This window comes from Megalobrama amblycephala, linkage group LG16 (genome assembly GCF_018812025.1).
Source record: "Megalobrama amblycephala isolate DHTTF-2021 linkage group LG16, ASM1881202v1, whole genome shotgun sequence".
NCBI lineage: Eukaryota > Metazoa > Chordata > Actinopteri > Cypriniformes > Xenocyprididae > Megalobrama > Megalobrama amblycephala.
This window is the reverse complement of record NC_063059.1, coordinates 20,518,908-20,539,571: the sequence shown is the minus strand read 5'-3', so window position 1 is coordinate 20,539,571 and position 20,664 is coordinate 20,518,908. Positions and strand designations below refer to the sequence as shown.

The 20,664-nt window shown below is 36.4% G+C and overlaps 1 protein-coding gene across 2 annotated transcripts in view; it reads left to right on the top strand.

Moving 5' to 3' along the window:
* The window catches only part of LOC125249388 (ferroxidase HEPHL1-like), a 46,886-nt gene that overhangs the window by 19,810 nt on the left and 6,412 nt on the right, over nucleotides 1-20,664 (top strand). The window contains exons 7-18 of one of the 2 annotated variants that reach the window (XM_048161677.1): nucleotides 1,136-1,275; nucleotides 1,631-1,762; nucleotides 2,113-2,318; nucleotides 2,835-2,985; nucleotides 3,111-3,323; nucleotides 7,687-7,897; nucleotides 8,190-8,329; nucleotides 10,864-10,992; nucleotides 11,099-11,205; nucleotides 11,694-11,913; nucleotides 12,025-12,164; nucleotides 13,650-13,809. In XM_048161677.1, coding sequence (XP_048017634.1) covers nucleotides 1,136-1,275; nucleotides 1,631-1,762; nucleotides 2,113-2,318; nucleotides 2,835-2,985; nucleotides 3,111-3,323; nucleotides 7,687-7,897; nucleotides 8,190-8,329; nucleotides 10,864-10,992; nucleotides 11,099-11,205; nucleotides 11,694-11,913; nucleotides 12,025-12,164; nucleotides 13,650-13,809 — 1,949 coding nt within the window. Of the gene's footprint in view, nucleotides 1-1,135; nucleotides 1,276-1,630; nucleotides 1,763-2,112; nucleotides 2,319-2,834; nucleotides 2,986-3,110; nucleotides 3,324-7,686; nucleotides 7,898-8,189; nucleotides 8,330-10,863; nucleotides 10,993-11,098; nucleotides 11,206-11,693; nucleotides 11,914-12,024; nucleotides 12,165-13,649; nucleotides 13,815-20,664 lie in introns of those variants that run through there. The other variant, XM_048161678.1, reaches the window with a different exon arrangement.

The following is a 20,664-nucleotide window of genomic DNA, read 5'->3' as shown; positions in this document are numbered from 1 at the left end:
ACGTGTATCAAATCCAAAGTCATGTGATTTCAGTAAACAAGGCTTTGTTACGTCATGAGTGTTTTGAAATTTCAGTGGTTCACCACTGGGGTGGCATGACTTTGGCAGTTTGATATACGCCATGAACCTTCTGATTCGAAACAAAATATTCATAAAGCTTTGAAGCTTCATGAAGCAGTGTTTTAAAATCACCCATCACTAGATATTGTTGAATAAAGTCGTTTTTTTTTTTTTTTTTGGCGCAAAAAAAGTATTCTTGTCGCTACATAACATCAAGGTTGAACCACTGTACTCACATGAACTGTTTTAAATGTCTTTAGTAGCTTTCTGGGCATCTGAAAGTGTTAATTATCTTGCCGGCAATGGAAACCTCACTGAGCCATCAGATTTTTGTGTTCCGAAGATAAATGAAGGTCTTACAGGTGTGAAACGACATGAGGGTGAGTAATTAATGACAGAATTTTCATTTTTGGGTGAACTAACTTTTTGGGTACGAGTGGTTTCAGTTGTTTCTACATTTTTTCATAATTTAGAATAAATTTAAACGAAAAAAATTAGAACAAAAGTTATTGATGAATCATGATTTGTTTGGGAAAACGTTCATATGCAGATTTCACACACAAAATCGTGCATACACATGCTTAGTGAATGAGACAATGTCTGCAAACAGTGAGATTTAGGAGTAGAAAACCATTGTAAATATGAAATCAATTAAAGATAAATGAGAAGGAGAGTGAGAAACAACATGCATTTGTTTATTTACTTAGTTTGTTAGCCCTTAGAGTTCACCACTGATATAAAGTTGATGGAATCTGGACCCATTCTAACAGATTAATTTGGTGTTATCTGTGCTACGGTACACTGGATTTTAAAGTTAAATTAAAAGTCTAAACTCTGTTTATTCACTTAACCTTAATATATCTAAATTCACCTTGTTTTTGAAGCCTTTGAAGCTACTCAAAGATACAAACTTGTTTCAAAAATGTCATTAATGTAATTATCACAGATATAATTCTTGCTAATGGTTCCTACCTGATATAAACTCTTATTTATAGTGTAATTTTTCATTTATTTCCATATAATATAAGTGTTAATGTCATTAAATTAGTGTGTTGATGTCTTTCTTTTCCTGCAGTGACTCTGAACCATACTTCAGTCGTAATGGTGGTAAACTGGGTGGAACATACCTGAAGGCCAGATACATTTCATATACTGATGAAACATTTACTACCAAACCACATATTGCAGGCTCAGATGTGCATCTTGGAATTCTGGGTAAAATCCTCACTTGTGTCTATGTTTATGAACACTGATATGTCTTTGATAATATTTTAAAGTATGCATGAAATGGAAGTTACTTACTGCATTGTGATGTATTTGTGAGTGAGATGGCTTATCAAAATAAAAAATTGTAGGACAGGACTTTAACTAATAAATTGCTTGTTAACTGGATTGTGAAAAGTGAGCATCTCTAAGGCATCTCAATGTAAATCACTTTCCTGCAATGCGGCACAAGAATATCACAGGAAGTAGCAAGTTTTGACTATAGAAATGTAAAAAAATTAAAAATTACTTTTCTGTCTTAAAGATGGTAAATGATCAGTTATCTCTTTACCGACTCCCACTTTAGGTCCTGTCATCAGAGCAGAGACTGGTGATGTTATCATTGTGACATTCCTTAATAAAGCTACACGTGACTATAGCATTCAGCCACATGGTTTGCATTATGAAAAGGCCTACGAAGGAGCAATGTATCAGGATGGTAAGTCATACACAGCTACAGGTGTACACACAGATATGCATGTAGACCTTCATGCGAGGGATTCTCAACTGGGGCGCTGAGAGCAAAAAAGGGGGGTCGGGGGGGTGGGTCTTACCAGGTCTCACCAGGTCTCTGATTTAGGTCTCACCAAAGACCTAAATCAGTAGTTCTTATCATTGCTTTAGCCCTTTGGTGAGAATTTCATTTTGAAACTGAACTGAAAAGAACACAAATACCAATATAATAATACACACATCGCATAACATTTGGCTTTTTTGAAAATACATTGCATAAATCATGAAGGGACAGCATTTATGATTTTAGATTCGTTTAACTTGTCTCCTCCACAGGTACTCAGAAAGATGGAGCTTCTGTGGCCCCTGGTAAAAAATTCACCTACCACTGGAGAGTAATTGAAGGTCCCTCCAGCGATGATCCTCCTTGTCTTTCATACTTGTACTACTCCGCTGTTGATCCTGTCCGTGACACTAACTCTGGTTTATTTGGACCCATACAAGTGTGCAAGAAAGGTGTTCTTGATGGAAGTGGGCATCAGGTAACAAACTCTCATACTGCAGGCCTAAACAGATAATATGGTACTTTCCACAAATAAGGCACAAAATAGGGCTTAATGTTCTTATTTATTTATTTTTCTTTCTTTCTCAGCAAATGGTCAGTGAAAGGGGGGGCTTTATTGTCAACCTCAAAACATCAAGATTTGTTTAATAACAATCTGTTGTATTTGTGGAGTAGGCTAACAGGTTTGCAAATCTAGCCTAAATTAAGCAGTCACTCAGTTGGGGTAATTAAGTTTTAGAGAATAATAAGATTCAATAACAGTTTTATCTAACAGGTCTCACAACAAAAATAAGATTTGTGCCTCTAATACTAAAAAAAAAAAAAATCATTGATTGGACACCAAAGTGTACCTTATTCATGGAATGTGCCATAGATGCAATGCAACAGTTGCTTTTCATACTATGCAGGTAAATATAATAACCTATATTTGTATGTGTGTGTGTGTGTTTTTTTTCTTCGTTTTTTTATTCATGTTATGGGTGTGTCTTTTAAGCGTGCTGACGAAATTCAGCACGAGTTTTTTCTGCTATTCTCTGTGATGGATGAGAATGAAAGCTGGTATCTGGAAAAAAACATTGACAAGTTTGGCAGCGGTGATTCAGATCCAGATAATGAAGAGTTTCAAGAGAGCAATAAGATGCATGGTATGCATATATATGTTTGTGTGAGTTTATTCACACAATAATTTTCATTTACTTTCTCACTTTGTGAATGTACAAGTTAATTTCTTGGCAGTATTATAATAAATAATTTTTGTGTTTCTTCTCAGCTGTGAATGGCTACATGTATGGAAACCTGCCTAGTCTGGATTTGTGTAATGGGGAACATGCTGTGTGGCACACACTTGGCTTGGGCACAGAGGTGGATATCCATGGTATCTATTTCCAGGGTAACACGTTTCAGCGCAATGGGATGAACCGTGACACTCTCAGCATCTTCCCACATACCACAGTGACTGTTAACATGACACCCGACAATAATGGTAAGTCACAGTGCTTTTTGTATCAGGGATATCTTTGTGTGTCAATACTTATCTAGTACACTCAAGCGATGGTAGATATGATTGCCTTTGATACATCACTTGTAATGCTAATATTGATTTCGGTGTTGTGCCAGATCGTTACCCACCTAACAAATTTCTCTCCCAGAATGATCTGAAAAAGGTAGTTTGCTCAGAGCATTTGCAGAACAGACCCTGCAATGTTTTTTTTTGTGTTTTGTTTTTTTTTTTTAAGTTAGAAAGTTTTAGTTTATCTTTTAGTTCACTGATGATCTCAAACAAGAGCATACAACAAAATTAACAATAACACAAAATGTAAAGGCTTTTCAAAATGTCACAGGAATGCAAGTATTTGCAACAAGAAAGACATGAAATTATAAATTAGAAATTATAGATAATATATAAGTACAATGGTGAATACAATAAAGGTACATTACTGAAGGAAAAAGTGGAAATAAATAAAATCTATACATATTTACTTGGTATTTTGATTAGTAGTTATGTTGCCAAATAGCAGATCATGAAATTACCAGAAATTTCATGATAAAATATCTTGTCTGGTCGTAGAGATCTGTGTAGATCTTGGCTGACCAAAAAGGGCTATGTTGTGGTATTTGCTGGGCTGGGTGAAAATACAACATCTGACCTGGATACAGATTGAATCAAGCTGACTGTTATCCTGGGGATAAGAGAGATACAGACAGAGACTAATATCTGCAGAGACACTGTTCATCTTTCTATGTAACAAAATACATCTTGTTATGTGAAGTGGTTCCAGTATATTTAACCACTTACATGACTCAGCCGAACACTCGAGCGCTCTCCAGCAGTCTTCTTTGTGAGCATTTGAGTGTGCGGTTAAAAACTAGCCTAGAGCACCATCTGCTGTTAAATCTAAGCTCAGAATCAATTCAGGAGCGAAAATATCAGGATCGATCCAGATTCATTGTACTACAAATTGAGAATCGATGTATTGTCCCAGCCCTATATTTTATAATATTTGAACCAGCTACATAAGGAATTAACTGTCTATATCAGCTGGTTTCTCATTCAAAAGGAGAAAAGGAAACAAGGATATATGAAATATACGAAATATACGAGGATATACGAAATGTAAACAAACCAGCGCTTGCTTACCATTTTGAATATTACTTTACTGATCACTTTCTTCATTAACTTTCGCTTTAATTCTCGTGCACTGACTCTTTTGTTAAACTGAACATCCAATCAGAGTTCCCACTCTTACTGACGCCAATTCAACATGCTGAATTGGGCAAACTGCCACCGACGTGTGGAACACACCGCAAAAACTAGCCCGACAGATGCCTGGCCTTAAGAGGTGTCTGTCAGTTGTCCTTGCATCTTTGTCTGATGTCATGTGACATTAGTTTGTGCAAGTCCACCAAGATCTAATCAAAATGTAGCAAACCCTTTAGCAAACTTTACTAAAGTTTAGTCAGTTTACTAGCTTTTGCACCATTATGTAAAGGCCAAAAGAGCATGTCTTAACCCATTTTGCATTTGACTTGCTGTGGTAGTTACTGCTTGGTTACTGCTTGGAGAGAACAGAGGGCGTGTGGTAGAAGGGAAATAATCTTCTCCACTCAAGTTCATCCAAACATGTCATTTACCAAGCCACATTACAGGGAGTGCAGAATTATTAGGCAAGTTGATTTTCTGATCATATTTTTTTCCCAAGCACATTTTACCAATTCCAATCCACATCAATCTTAATAACTACTATTAATATTGTTTTTAATCATTTATAAGTGATATATAATTGTTCATGAAGGCTGGAAATGAAAAATGCCTTATATTCAGGTGTGCAGAATTATTAGGCAAGTTTTCTTTTACAGGCAAAATGAGCCAAAAAAGAGATTTAACTCAGACTGAAAAGTCAAAAATTATTAAATACTCATGAGAAGGACGCAATACTAATGCAATACTAGAAATTGCAAAGTTAAAGCATGACCAAGGGACAGCAAAATGCTCATTGGGTCAGCGGGGTCAGACAAAAACAGGTGGAAAAGAAAAGACACATGTTAACTGCAAAATAATTAAGAATTATGTGTGAAACCATCAGGAACCCTTTAGTCTCCAGCGCCACCATTTTCCAGAACTGCAACCTACCTGGAGTCTCCAGAAGTGCAAGGTCTCAGGATCTCAGAGACTTAGGTTAGCTAAAGAATCCTAAAAAATGACCCGCACTTGATAAGAATCACAAGCTGAAGTGTTATAAAATACATGAAGACTGGGTTTTTATAGGCCTTATAAACAGACAGCTTGAGAGTGACTCCTGAAGGACCAGCACCACATCCTCTTGTACCACTGTTTGAAGAATTTATCTTCCAGAATCTGGCAGTAAGTTTTGGAAGATCATTTTTAGTCCATCTCTGCAAGACAGACATTTCAGGATAAGAGATGGACTAAAAGTGAACTCAAACACCTTACTGCCAGATTCTGGATAAATTCTTCAAACAGTGGTACAAGAGGATGTGGTGCTGGTCCATCAGGAGTCATTCTCAAGCTGTCTGTCTATAAGGCCTATAAAAACCCAGTCTTCATGTATTTCACAACACTTCAGCTTGTGATTCTTATCAAGTGCAGGTCATTTTTTAGGATTCTTTAGCTAACCTAAGTCTCTGAGATCCTGAGACCTTGCACTTCTGGAGACTCCAGGTAGGTTGCAGCTCTGGAAAATGGTGGCGCTGGAGACTAAAGGGTTCCTGATGGTTTCACACTTAATTCTTCACCTTAATTCTTAATTATTTTGCAGTTAACATGTGTCTTTTCTTTTCCACCTGTTTTTGTCTGACCCCGCTGACCCAATGAGCATTTTGCTGTCCCTTGGTCATGCTTTAACTTTGCAATTTCTAGTATTGCATTAGTATTGCGTCCTTCTCATGAGTATTTAATAATTTTTGACTTTTCAGTCTGAGTTAAATCTCTTTTTTGGCTCATTTTGCCTGTAAAAGAAAACTTGCCTAATAATTCTGCACACCTGAATATAAGGCATTTTTCATTTCCAGCCTTCATGAACAATTATATATCACTTATAAATGATTAAAAACAATATTAATAGTAGTTATTAAGATTGATGTGGATTGGAATTGGTAAAATGTGCTTGGGAAAAAAATATGATCAGAAAATCAACTTGCCTAATAATTCTGCACTCCCTGTATTTTTAATTACCCGCACCTGATTATGATTGGCTCTGTGTTTGTGACATTACACTATTTTGCGTTATTCTCGGTAGATTGCGTTGATCATTGTGGAAATGAGCTGCTGCTTCTTTGTTCAATTTACACATTGTCAATAGATCATCAGCAGAACTCCGATTAGCGCATTTATGGTCTCATGCTAATTTGCCCTGTTTAGTAAATCTGTCCAGGTCGGGCTGTGATCGAGGGAAATTCAGCAGGTGATCGGCACTCGCCTATCTTTATGTGTGAACTACTGAACGACACATCAAAGAGGCTCGCTGACACGTCGCCGACACCTCGCTGATGCCAGACAAATATCTAGCATGCTAAATATCTGGAGCTGTCGACTCCATATCCTGTGATGTCACATGTCGTGACGCAACAGCCAATGAAATATACACTGATGTCTAGCAATAACCAGAACCGTTAATGATCACAGCATCTTATGTATCCCAATTCCCAACTGTGTAAATAACAGTTGGCATAAAACTAGTTTATATGCCATACTGTATATATGGCATCTCTATCATCAAGTGTGGTTGGAACATTACATCCATTCAAATATAATTTGCCGACGTTTATTCATATCAGATACACATTGTGTAAGTTAGTAACTATAAAGCTCACTCTGTTGTTCTCCCGGTTCACCAGCCACATGTATTTTGGTACAAATGGATAAATTCATGTGACTCTCTAAATTAAAGCGCAAAAAAAAAAAAAAACAAGGTAGTGCCCGTCAATTTATAAATTGAGGGAACAAAATAGTAAATCGTGCACACGATTTAGTAAATCGAGGGAATTAAATCGTGCACATAAACCGGTTTTCTTGCATGTCATGTGTGGGGCTCTGTAAATACCTGTTTAATTATGACTTATGATTTAGTTGATCAGCTACATAATGCAAAAAGCTTTAGATCATGCATTACGAACTGCTACCCATGGGGGTCCAAGGGGGTGTAGGATTTGGCACGACAACGGTTTTAACAAAATTAGGGGAGATTATTTTAGTTCTCTGCTTTGATACACAGTTGCTAGGTCTTGCAATGTCTGAAAAGCTTGTTGTTGTTTTCTTAAATAATTAAAATATATAAGCAAAATATATTTTTTGACATTAAACTCATCAGTATGTACTTTTACTCCAGGCGAGTTTGAGCTGAGCTGTCGTACAACTGATCACTACCACGCAGGTATGCGTCAACATTACACAGTCAAGTCCTGTTCGGCAAAGACTCCAGCACCAGATCTCTTAACCTCCACAGTGCGCTACTATATAGCAGCAGAGGAAGTTGTGTGGAATTATGCGCCAAACCGAACATGGGAACTAGAGAAACATAGGGCTACACTGGAGGAAAGGTATGCCTACAAACATATATACATATTTGTTCTTACACACAAATTGAGCTCTAAAATGAAACATTAGGGTTAAGGTTAGGGTTAACTCTTTAAGTGAGGCTTGACTGAGAAGAGTCAAGACTCGTGCTTGAAACCCTCTATTTCACACAAAGCAAGATACACAGTTTTACCTATATACTGTTATTTTAAGATTATTAGAATGCATAAACTCAATTTAGACACATTCATGCACACATGATATTTTCTGTCTTTCTGTTTTTTCCCTCTTCTTTCTCTTTCCTGCTTTACTCAGCCCTGGAAGTATTTACCTAGAGAAATCAAAAGATCAGATTGGTGCTGAATATAAGAAGGTGGTGTTTCGTGAATACACAGATGGAACATTTACTAAAGAGAAGCCCAGGCGTCCAGAGGAGGAGCACTTGGGGATAATGGGTATGGCACATCTATCTTTTTTTTAAAAAAACAAAAAAGAAAAGAATATATATATATATATATATATATATATATATATATATATATATATATATATATATATATATATATATACACATACTGTCATTAGATTAAAAAATAAGCTAATTAATCACACATTTTTTCTGTAATTAATCACAATTAAAACCATTGGATTTTTTTAAATACATTTTTATATTGTAATAATTTCACAATTACTTTCCAAATTAATGTAGAAACAACTTAAAGACAGTATATTATAAATATTTGCAGCCGTGCACGCGCAGAGGACAGAAATCATGTGTGGGGAAATCCATTTGATTGTAGTTTAAATGAGAAATAAGTGTAGTGCTCTAGTCCAGTGGTTCTCAAACTTTTTAGCCAGCGACCCCTAAACTAACATCGATGAGAACTCGCGACCCACTACCACAGAATACACAGACAATAAACAAATAATAAACAGTTGTTTTAAATCCACATCCACTTCCTATGGAAGCTTGTTTCCACCACAGAATAAAAAATAAAAAAGGTAATTGCGACTTTATATCATTTATAACTTTATAACTCGCACTGCAAGTTTATATTTCACAATTATGAGAAAACAAGTCAGAATAGCGAGATGTAAACTCGCAATTTTTAGATAAAAAAATCGCAATTATCTTTTCAAATATTTTCTTACGTGGCGGAAACAAACTTCCATAATATTTACTATATTTAGGCTTACCTTTCAGTGGGATGGGTGCACTTGTTTTTCGGTGCACAAAAGCGTAATCTGTGGCCTGATGTTGGATACGGCTACTCGCAGATCATCCTCAACATCAAGACGTGATCTGTATTTATTTTTCATGTATGTAACAGCGGAAAAAGTCTGCTCGCACAAATAAGTAGAGCCAAACGGAAGCAGTACATCCATTGCCACACTGGATAACTCTCTGTATTCTTCTGCTACTGCGATCCAAAATTCAGGCAGTGTGGAACTGGAAAATAAAGTTTTTAATGTCCGATCACTGGACAGCTCCAGCAAAGCATCTTCCAGTTTTGTGGGGAGATTAGTCCTAGTTTCAGTGAATGAAACAAATTTATCCATTCTTGCAGTTGCAGTTTCCACGTGCAGTTGCGTGCAGTATTGATAACTAGCGATCAGTCGCCGCACAGTGACGTCATATCTTAGAGTCACGAAATATTATTTAAATTTTTTTTTTAAAAACCTTCTAATCAATTCTGTCTTTAGAAATCAAAAAATATTTATTTGTAATCTTAATTTTTTAGTATTGAAAAATATTTTTTGTAATCAGAAAATACAGAATTTTTTCAAACCAACTCGCGACCCCTTGAAATCATTCCGCGATCCCCAGTTTGAGAACCACTGCTCTAGTCAACCGCTAGGTTTCATAGAAAGAGAACGATTGAGCGTGTGTGAGCGGGCCTGAGCCAAATCAGTCGCGGTAAGACTGTCATGTTTGCAGACTAAATACCTCAAAATGAGAGGCAACGCGAAACAAAAAGAAATGTGAAATAAAGCATCATGTTTTAATGAAAAGTGGCGGAAATAACGGATGATGGGCACAGAATGCTAACAAAACTCTGAGACATTTACAATTACACACCCACCACAGTTGTAGCTTGCAAACTCAAAATACATCAGTTATATACATCAGTTTAAATAGATTATTTTGTGTGGTGGTGATGTGGGTTTCAGGGATGTTTAGATAACTATTAAAGAGTAAACATGTTTACTTTTCTTAAAAATATTTAGCTATCAGATCTGTTTAAATGCTTCAGTTTTCATATTATAATATATTAAAACAAATTGAAGAAGTAGAAAGCCAAACTGGGGTGACTATTTCCCGTGACACTATACGGCATACACTGTAGAGGAAGGGCATGCATGGGTGCCTTTCCTAAAGCCTAGGCACAAAAAAGCCCACCTAGGGCTTCCTGATCTGAACCCAATCGAACACCTATGGGGAATTTTGAAGTTGAGCATCACTCTCCATCCAGCATCCAGTCTCTAAAAGAGGTCATTCTTGAAGAATGGAAAAAGATAGATGTTGCAAAATGTCACTGACTTGTTCATTCCATGCCTAGAAGACTTGGTGCTGTCATTAAAAATCATGGAGGCCAGTACTAGACGTAATAGTTTTTGTTGTGGGGTGTACTCATTTTTGCATCACCGTAATTTGAGTAAAACTGAAAAATGTGTAATCTAAGTTATATTATTAACCTTACTTTCATGTTATAAGTTAAACTGATGTTAGTCTTGTCAACGTTTTGGAAAATTTTTTTTGTGTTCATTGAGATATTGTTTAAATTGTTACTTTTCAAGGGGAGTGTGCTCATTTATGCTCAGCACTGTATATGTGTGTGTGTAGTAGTAGCAGTATTATAAAGCATCATTGAGGAATTAATAGATCAGTGTTATAAAAGAATGATAAAGAATAAAGAATTATCATTGATACACTTTGTTTTAGCTCTTTACCATTGTGGTTCTTAAGTGATCCTTGTTGTATTCGCAGGACCCATCCTCAGAGCTGAGGTTGGTGAGAGGATTCAGATTGTGTTTAAAAACAAAGCCAGCAGGCCATATTCTGTTCATGCCCATGGAGTGAAGACCAGTGAACCCCATCAGAATGGTGTTCCACCAGGTTTGTTAATAATGATAAAAAAAAAAAAAAATTCTAATTTGTCTCATTATGTGTGCAGGAGTGAATAGTATATTTATATAGTATATGTGCATTGCATGTGTTATAGGTGATGTGCTGACATACAACTGGATCATTCCAGAACGATCAGGTCCAGGTCCCAAGGATCCAGACTGTATAACATTTGCCTACTACTCCTCTGTCAGCTTTGTTGAGGTATAAAACACATAAACAATATAATCTGTACATTATACATTGCAAAAACATTGCATTCATACACTAAGTATGAACAATTGGTAACATTTTACAATAAGGTCTCATTTGTTAACATTAGTTAATGCATTAGCTAACATGAAATATCAATTAATAATATATTTTTAGAGTATTTATTAACCTTTGTTCATGTTAAAAAATTGAACTTTTGATCTTAGTAAAGTATTAGTTAATTTTGAGATTAACATTAACTAAGATCAATAAATGCTGTAGAAGAATTGTTTATTGGTTATGTTAACTAATGTAGTAAACTGATGTTAACAAATGAAATTTTACTGTAAAGTTTAATGAGAAAAGTTGTATTTTTATGTCTATTTTGAATATCAGATCTTATTTGGAAATATGTTATGAAAGCAGTAAGTAAACATAAAAATGTGAAGTTTTGCAGTATGATTGAAGATTTACAGATGTATTATGTGAATGTCTTTCAGGACTTGATGAGCGGTTTGGTGGGTCCACTGATAGTGTGCCGTAAAGACACTCTGACCACTGATAGACGTAGAAAAGACACTGATAAAGAGTTTGCCCTCCTTTTCATGGTGTTTGATGAAAATCAGTCGCACTACCTGGATGAAAACATAAAAACTTATCTCAAGGCAGACGAATTTGACAAATATAATCCGGACTTTATGGAGAGCAACAAAATGCATGGTAAGTGTGTGTGTGTCTGAGTGTGTGTGTGTGTGTGTGTGTATTAAAAGAGAGAAATACATGGTATGTTCAGATTTTTTTAAGAACTTAAAACTCTTTTGTCTTCCACAGGTATTAATGGGAAGTTGTATGCTAACCTCCATGGGTTGAAAATGACAGAGAAAGACAAGACCCAGTGGTATTTGTTAGGACTGGGGAATGAAGTGGACATGCACACTGTGCATTTCCATGGTCAAAGCTTCATTTACAAAGTATGTACATAAGCACACCAGAGTAAAGCTAGAAAATTATGTATGGAGTGGAAGTGGGGTGGCATGAGGGGTGTCTATAAAGGGTGTCGACACCAAAGCAAGCATCTATTTCTTTTGAATTTATGGCCTGACATACACATTTATTGCTATAAATATGTGAAAGCTGCATTTCTCAGAGGGACTTTAAATCAATCATTTGATTTTTTTTTTTTTATATAATTTAAAAATAAGCAATATATCAATATCCAGGGCACTACGACAGTAGCAGCTTTCACACATTAAATCTGGTAAATTTACCATAAATTTTCATCGGATTGCCTTTTCCCAGGGAATTTACCACATATGCTTTTCGCACAATCAAGAGTGTTCAGTTTTTTTACCGTTAAGATTACCATTCACACATCAGAACCGAAATACTAGTAAACTCTAAAACCTGCACCATTTTCATCCACCCAGATTTGAACGTAAAATGTAAAATGAACTTTATATGAATAATAAATCCATTGAAATAATATATATGTGATTAATAAACATTATGGGAAATAATACACTAAGATTAGATCCTTACCTGACAATGTTATTATAGTTGCCACAAAAACAGTGCACATGCATGTATAAAGTAGTGGTACTAGGGCTGTAACTATACCCTCATGTCACGATTCGATACATATCACGATACTGAACTCATGATACAATATTATTGCAATACACCAAGACATATTGTAAAAGGATAACAAAAGATGTACTGTTGCTTAAAATGCTAAATTTGTTATTACATTGGGGGTGGAAATGAATAGGCTTGGACTTGGTGATGGTAACCCAGTGCACAGGACAATGGTGACACCAGAATAAAAATATACATTATTCTAATGCTGAAACACAGGTTTATTTTAGATAAATATGTTTGCACTCTGTCACTGACTAGTTATATTTAAAATAATATAGGCCACTTTTTACTGGTAACATAAGACATTTGGCATTATCTGGACCCACAAATATTTCCCTATTGCATTATTATACATTATATTCAACATTATATAGTAGTATAATGTAGTACTGACACTACAACTTTCATTTTGGGTGAACTATGCTCAACACATATTGTCACTATCCATGATACAATATTGTTGCGTTTTTGTATTGCGATATATTGCGACATGATATATTGTTACACCCCTAATTGGTACAATGTATTTTTATCTCATTACATTAAAGCACAACTGCTGAAAGCAGACTAAGAAACACTGTTTACATTTAAGTTTTATGCATTGGGATACTAAATTTTAGGGTGGCTGAACTGCTTTCCTTGTGACAGTGTCACTGACAGAACAGAGGCAGATGTGGTGGCAATGCTTTTTCTTAGCATTTCCAACCCCCTCCCACCCATGCCACCCCAGCAGATCCACTCCTGAATCCTGCAATAATGTCTATATCCCACTTAGGTGTTAAAATGTCTCTCAAACACTCTCATTTTCTCTCCTTCAGACGGATCATTCTCATCGTGCAGATGTATATGACCTATTCCCAGGAACATTTCAGACCATAGAACTGGTTGCAGGAAGTCCTGGACAGTGGCTGCTACACTGTCATGTGACTGACCACATCCATGCAGGGATGGAGGCGCTTTTCACTGTTCATTCTAAAGGTTAGACAAAAGGCCTACAAAGCTCCTAGCCTAGGGAGAGCTTTTAAGGTTAGCTTAAGGATGCTTTAACACTAGAGCTTTTAATGTGAACCTGAGTCTGTTTGTCCATAGAGTTCAAGTCAGTAGGTTGGTGTCAAATCATTCTTCCAAACTCAGGCATGCATCAGTGCAGGGGTGTACAATCCTGCTTCTGAAGGGGTTAATATCAGGCAAACTTTTGCTCCAACACCTGCCTTAAAGTTTCTAGTAATCGCAAAGACCTTGATTAGCTGGTTCAGGTGTGTTCAAATGGGCCAGTGGCCCTTCAGGAGCAGGACTGGACTCCCCTGCACTAGAGAACCCAAACCCACTCAATTGTTGTTCACTGATGGCATGAACTTGATCAATCTTATATTGACATGGAAGTGAACTACAATTGATGACAAGCAGGGCGGGGCGGGAGCCTTGAGAGAACGGCATGAGATTGGTGCAGGTGATGCTCCTTAACAATCACGCCACAGGCCTTGTGCCATTCTCTCAGGGCTTTCGCCCCGCTCTGCTTGTCAAAATGACATATAAATTGGATCTTTGTCTGTTCCTTGTCACAGTTTTTATAGTATAATGCATTTCTCATAGCCACTGGCAGAGATGGGCACTTTCGAGTTAGAGACTCGGACTCAAGTGGCACTCGAGTCACATTTTAACAGACTTCGGACTCGGACTTGACCTGAAATGACTTCAGACTTGACTCGACTCGGCACAAAAGACTCTTACTCTTTACCCTTAATTAATGATATAATAAATAAAGAATTTGTGTTGTGTTTAAATGGTTTTATAATATCTGCGTCACATATATTTCCTTACGTGTCGTGGTAGATTTGACTCTTGTCATAGAATTTGATTACGTATGTCCGTGTGCATAAACTCCGAAATGTCATAGTGAGAGTCCCATGCAACATGACGGGAGCCATCATGCCATATGTTCTTTCGTTTATTATCACGTCAGATCAGCTAGACGCACAGAATGTGGGAAAACAATTAAAGACACCGGAACAACATCATCAAATTTTATGAGACATTGCACCCACAAAGGTTAGTCACATTAACTCACACAGCTAGCTATTATACTGTGGTGTAGCTGCATGGCTCATTTGAATTGCCAGCCTGTTAAAATATGAACAAAAAAAATCTATACTTTAAACCTAGCACTATGTTTTATCAGTGTTTTCGTATTATTTGCAGCTTTTCTATTTCTTAATGTGTGTCCGAGAGAGATAGAAAGAGATGTTAATCCATTTATTACTTAAAGCTGATATATTAACATATCACGATCCGCATGTGTAGAGTTTTCTATTGACATTCTTAAACATTCCGAAGTTTGATATTTGACAACGAAACTGTATAGAGGATATGCAAGTGACATCACCGTCGACCGTTAGGACTGCGGTTACGCCCACTGAGTGGCACAGAGACTGAGTGGCAGCATTGGTTTACAGCGTGAATGTCGCGAAAAACACACAAAACACTTCCAAAACAGTAAAGAGCTTTGTGATTGACTGTACAAATAGCTTTGACACAAAACCTGAGGTATATATTTAAAAACTGCAGAAATCAACAGAAAAAAAGCAAATGGATTACTGCAATTCACAGAAACAGCTGGACTCCAGGCAGAGAAACATGGATTTGCAGTTATCATTTTGTGTCAAATTGTTGGATTTTGAGTAAAATCATACCGTATATATTGTATTGTTATATATTATGTTGACAACTCATCAATTAAATATTTTCCATCTTATATTCTGCATAACTGGGTGTTTTTAAATAAACACTGACAAAAACTATACTATAAAACTATATATGTTTTAGGGCTGGACAATATGACGATATAACATTTATATAAGTGATTACGCAGATTTAAACCTACCTATATTGTAGTTAAATATTCACAGGCAGATTTTCTTTATGTATTTCCCCGCCGTCGAAATCAGGCACATATAAATGTCAGGAAACATGTCTCCTGGCTGCATGTCAATATCCATAGATTAGGTTTGTTTGACAAGTTGTAAGGAACACTTTCGATCCCAGCCTTTAGTGTAATTCGTTAGTTTTACTCGCGTTTTCGCAGTTTCCCCTATTAAATCCAGTCACGCAAGCAGGTTCTTTTGCCACTCAGTCCAGCTGAAGGAGCACGTTTTTGGCGGGAAAGTGACGTTGATGCATACCCTCTATAACAAACTGCTGTATAACAAACCGTGACTCGCTGGCAACATCTTGCGTCCGCTTAGCGACTGTATTGAAAATGACTACTCGTGTTGCCAGGATGATTGTATTGTACATTGTAATGGAATATAAAGTAACAAGCTGGATGTACATTAATACATCCAATGGACCTTAATTTCAAATAAAATGGATTATAGAAAGATCATATTATTTTGTCTATATAATACAACTAGGAAAAAAATAGGAATAATTATGAGATTTTTTTTTTTTAATGACTCGAGACTTGACTCGGTCTCGTGACAAAAAACTCCAGACCTGACTCAGACTCCAATGATAAAGACTTCAGACTTGACTCGGACTCCAGCTTAAAGACTTCAGACCTTCACAGAGCTGCTCGCATAATTCACATCTTTTGCAATACATCCATGGCAGACAAACACGAGTGCCTTTTTCAAGTCATAAGCAGTGTTGCATATTTAAATTTTGGCTGAATTTTATTGTTGTAAAAAAACACACATTAACATGAATATATTTTCTTTTGTCCATATAAAAAAAAATGACCAGAATTGGAAAAACAAACAAAGAAAAAAAAAAAAAACGTTTGGGCTGCTTTCATGTTCTAGCTAGAGTGGGAACCACTAATAATAGTTTTTTCCTAGTGAGTTTTACTAGTAAATCCAATGTGACACAAACATGAACAACAAAAAAGTGAAGTTGCCATTTTCTGTGTGCTTTTCATAGTGATGCTGGATTTTTATTAATGTTTTGGTCACAAATACAGCAAGAAATCCACAAATGCAAGATGTAAATCCAGGAATGCACAAAAGCAAGCATGAAATGTACACATAAGAAGCTTAAATGGTTTTTGAAGCTTACAAAATAACCCACAAATACACAAGGGACATTTGTAGTTTAATACATAAATAGGGAGCTGATTACATCAGTATATTGTCTCAAAAATATTTGTGAATGTTCTTCTGCATTTGTGGATCTTGAAGCTCTTTCACAGTCTTGATCAGACAGAAGATCCCAGAAGTTTGTGGATATCCCCCATATTGCTGTGTCAGGGTTCTGTCACTTTGGTCGTATTTATTCTTAGTTACTGTAGGTGACAGAACCCTGAAACTCTTATTATCTTGTTGTGAGAATGCCGTTTTGAGTTCGATCAGGCTATATGCTCTTTTGTACACAAGAGTTGTTATGTGTATGGAGCGTGGTGTATGGATCCCAGCACTTCTGTTTAGTTTGGTTTTCGGTTCAGTGCCGGGGTTTGGATATTCATGCTTCATGTTTTGCCTTTTGTTGAGAGCACATGGGTTGAATGTTCATTCACTTACCATGCTCTCTTGTCTTGTTTGTTTTTTTCCCAAGTTTTACCGAGCATGAAGCTCATGGATTTTCATCAGCCGCGTGCTTTCATGTTTCGTTTGTTCGTCTTGAAGTGGAGCTGCACAGATCTGTATATCGGGTAGTACCACGAGAACCGCAAAGTACTGCGAGAGCGATTAGAAAGCAGACTGAGCCGTATGTTTTCGAATTGCTCTTGCAGTACTTTGATGTCATACCGATCGGTCTGTGCAGCACTGCATGAAGTCGAACACACCTGTTGTCTTGTTTTGTGTGGTCACGTGGCTTGTGAGTGTTGGCTACAGGTTCTTGTGTCTTTGTATTGTTGTATTGAGCACATGACTTTGTTTTGTTTGTTTCTATGTGCCATGTGCTCTGACTTAACCTCGACCTTCCTGTTACCTGATTATTGGTTTATTTGCTCCATCTGCTCTCACTCATTACCCGCCTTATTTCCTTCCCTACTTATTCTCCTTGTGTTCTCAGTCCTGTGCTAGTTTGTTGTTGATTGTACACCTTGTGCCCAGAACTGCCGTTTCTATCCCTACCGACTCCTGCTTTGCCCAACCTTCTTTCTTATTGGCTGAGAGTAAACTGCACCTGGAATTCTTTTGAAAATCAAATATGGATCTTTAATGTCTTTACAATTTAATAATATTAATCAAATGTACCATAGAAATGACCTAGAATGGGGTGCTTGGATGATTTGTACATTTAAATAGCCTAGTCTAACTGCATCACATTACAGGTCAAACCCCTCTGATCAATTTATCTAAACAAACAAAAAATGCTTCTTAAAGTTCATGTGGTTGTACATTTTGTGTACTTGTGTTAAAATATATACAAATACAAAATAGGTAACATTTGTTATGTAACATTTGTTATGTATTTGTTAATCTTTGTTAACGTTAGTTAATAAAAATACAGCTGTTCATTGTTTGTTCATGTTACTTTACAGTGCATTAACTAATGTTAACAAATACAACTTTTGATTTTAATAATATGTTAGTAAATGTTGAAATTAACTTTAACAAAGATTAATAAATGCTGTAGAAGCGCAGTTCATTATTAGTTCATGTTTACTAATGTTAAATAATGAAACCTTATTGTAAAGTGTTACCAAATATATCTTCTGATTCAAGATGACCAACCATTAAAAGAATGTGGTCTTATTCTTAAATAACTACGATTCGGCTATGTCTATTAAACCTTTGAAATTATGATCACACTGGAATATTTAAACCTGCTTTTGCATTCCCGCTGAAAGCAGTGGTCATGTAAGCTATGTTTTAAACAGCTTCACAAAGTGTTTTCAACAACAGACTTGTAATGGAGCTGGACTCAGGCAGGGATCCATATGCAAAGCTTTATTAGAAGTGAGCATGGTCGTACAGGCAGAGTCAAACAGGAACAAACAAGAACAGCAAGGGACAGGCAGAATCGTAGTCAGGATACAGGCAATGGTCAGGACAGGCAGATATCACTTACAGAACAGAATACCAGGCAAGGATCAAAGGCAGGCAGCAACGGGTCGATAACGGGTAACAGGCAGGAATGGGAACAGACAGGATAATAATGCTCGGTAATGTACACAGGGTGAAACAATACTTCGCGAAGAGGTGGTGAGTGGGTGAGTCTTAAATAGTCCAGTGAATGAGCATAGCTGTATGTGGCATTGGGTGATTGGTGTGGAGTGTGTACATGTGACTGGCAGGGAGGATTATGGGAGTTGGAGTCCAGGAACTGACTGGAACGTGACAAGACTATTGCTACTTTTGTGTTGCAAACATTAAATAATAACAGTATTGCAATAACAGTTTATAGTCCGGATATACACTGATGTTGTGGCAGCGATCAAAATGAGTAAATGACCTTTGAAACTAATGTTAAGCTTCATTAAAGATTGTATCTATTACACTGTAGGTGGCAACCAGTGACTGTTAAAATGTATTTGATGTATCACAGAATCATTTTTTCAAGAGATTCTTTCAAAAACACTGGACAAATCTGGACAGTCTTCATTAATTTTAAACGATTTTGTAATCGTTTTGTAAACAAATTTGTAATAATTCATTTAAATTAATATTTTTAATAGGCTTATTTATAACATTTTAGACATTTCTAAATCGACTGATTTATAACATTAAATTAGTTGTTTAATCTTTTGTTTTAAATTAATGTTTAATTTAATGTAATGTTTTGGTCCATGATATAGGCTAATATGTTGGTTTTAGATCAATCGTTCAGAAGGGTTTGAACTGTAATGTGACCTGTGATGCAGTTAGACAAACAAGCTCATTAATATGCAAATAATTCAAGCGCCCCATTCCTAGCCATTTCTAAGATAGGCCTACATTTGTGTAATATTATTAAATATTATAATTAAAATATAATGTTTGTCAAAAGAATTCCAAGTGCAGTTCACTCTCAGCCAATAAGATTCCATGTAGCATTTTCATAGATCAGTCGTCTATTCTGATGAAAATTTCAAGAGCACATAGAAATTCGCGAGTCCACAGGACACAGTTTGAGAGTGCACACATTATTTGAGTGAGAGGAGAGGCATTTCATAAGGGAGCACTGTATATTTGATAGCACACATCCAGTTTTGTGCAAGAGCAAAGGATATCGCTCACACATTACATGGATGTGCTCTTGTGTTACCATAATGCGCTCTCGACATTTGTCACTAAAATAACGCCATAGTTTTCTCCTATGGGGTAGTTTTTGTTTGTGTTTGTTTTATTTTTTTATTTAAAATAAAAGCATATTGTTTGCTCTGACCTTGTCCTCGCTCACCTCACCACAAAACCTGCCATTTTCAATGATGAAAAAAGAAAGGGGGAAAAACAAACAAAAACATTTTAAAGGTGCCATCGAATGTTTTTTTACAAGATGTAATATAAGTCTAAGGTGTCCCCTGAATGTATCTGTGAAGTTTCAGCTCAAAAAACCCATAGATTTTTTTAAATTAATTTTTTTAACTGCCTATTTTGGGGCATAATTAGAAATGCGCCGATTCATGCTGCGGCCCCTTTAAAGGCTCGCGCTCTCCGCCCCCGGAGCTCGCGCTTGCCTTTAACAGTGCATAAACAAAGTTTACACAGCTAATATAACCCTCAAAATGGATCTTTACAAAGTGTTTGTCATGCATACTGCATGCATGCGTCGGATTATGTGAGTATTGTATTTATTTGGATGTTTACATTTGATTCTGAATGAGTTTGAGGTTTTGCTCCATGGCTAAAGCTAACATTACACACTGTTGGAGAGATTTATAAAGAATGAAGTTGTGTTTGTGCATTATAC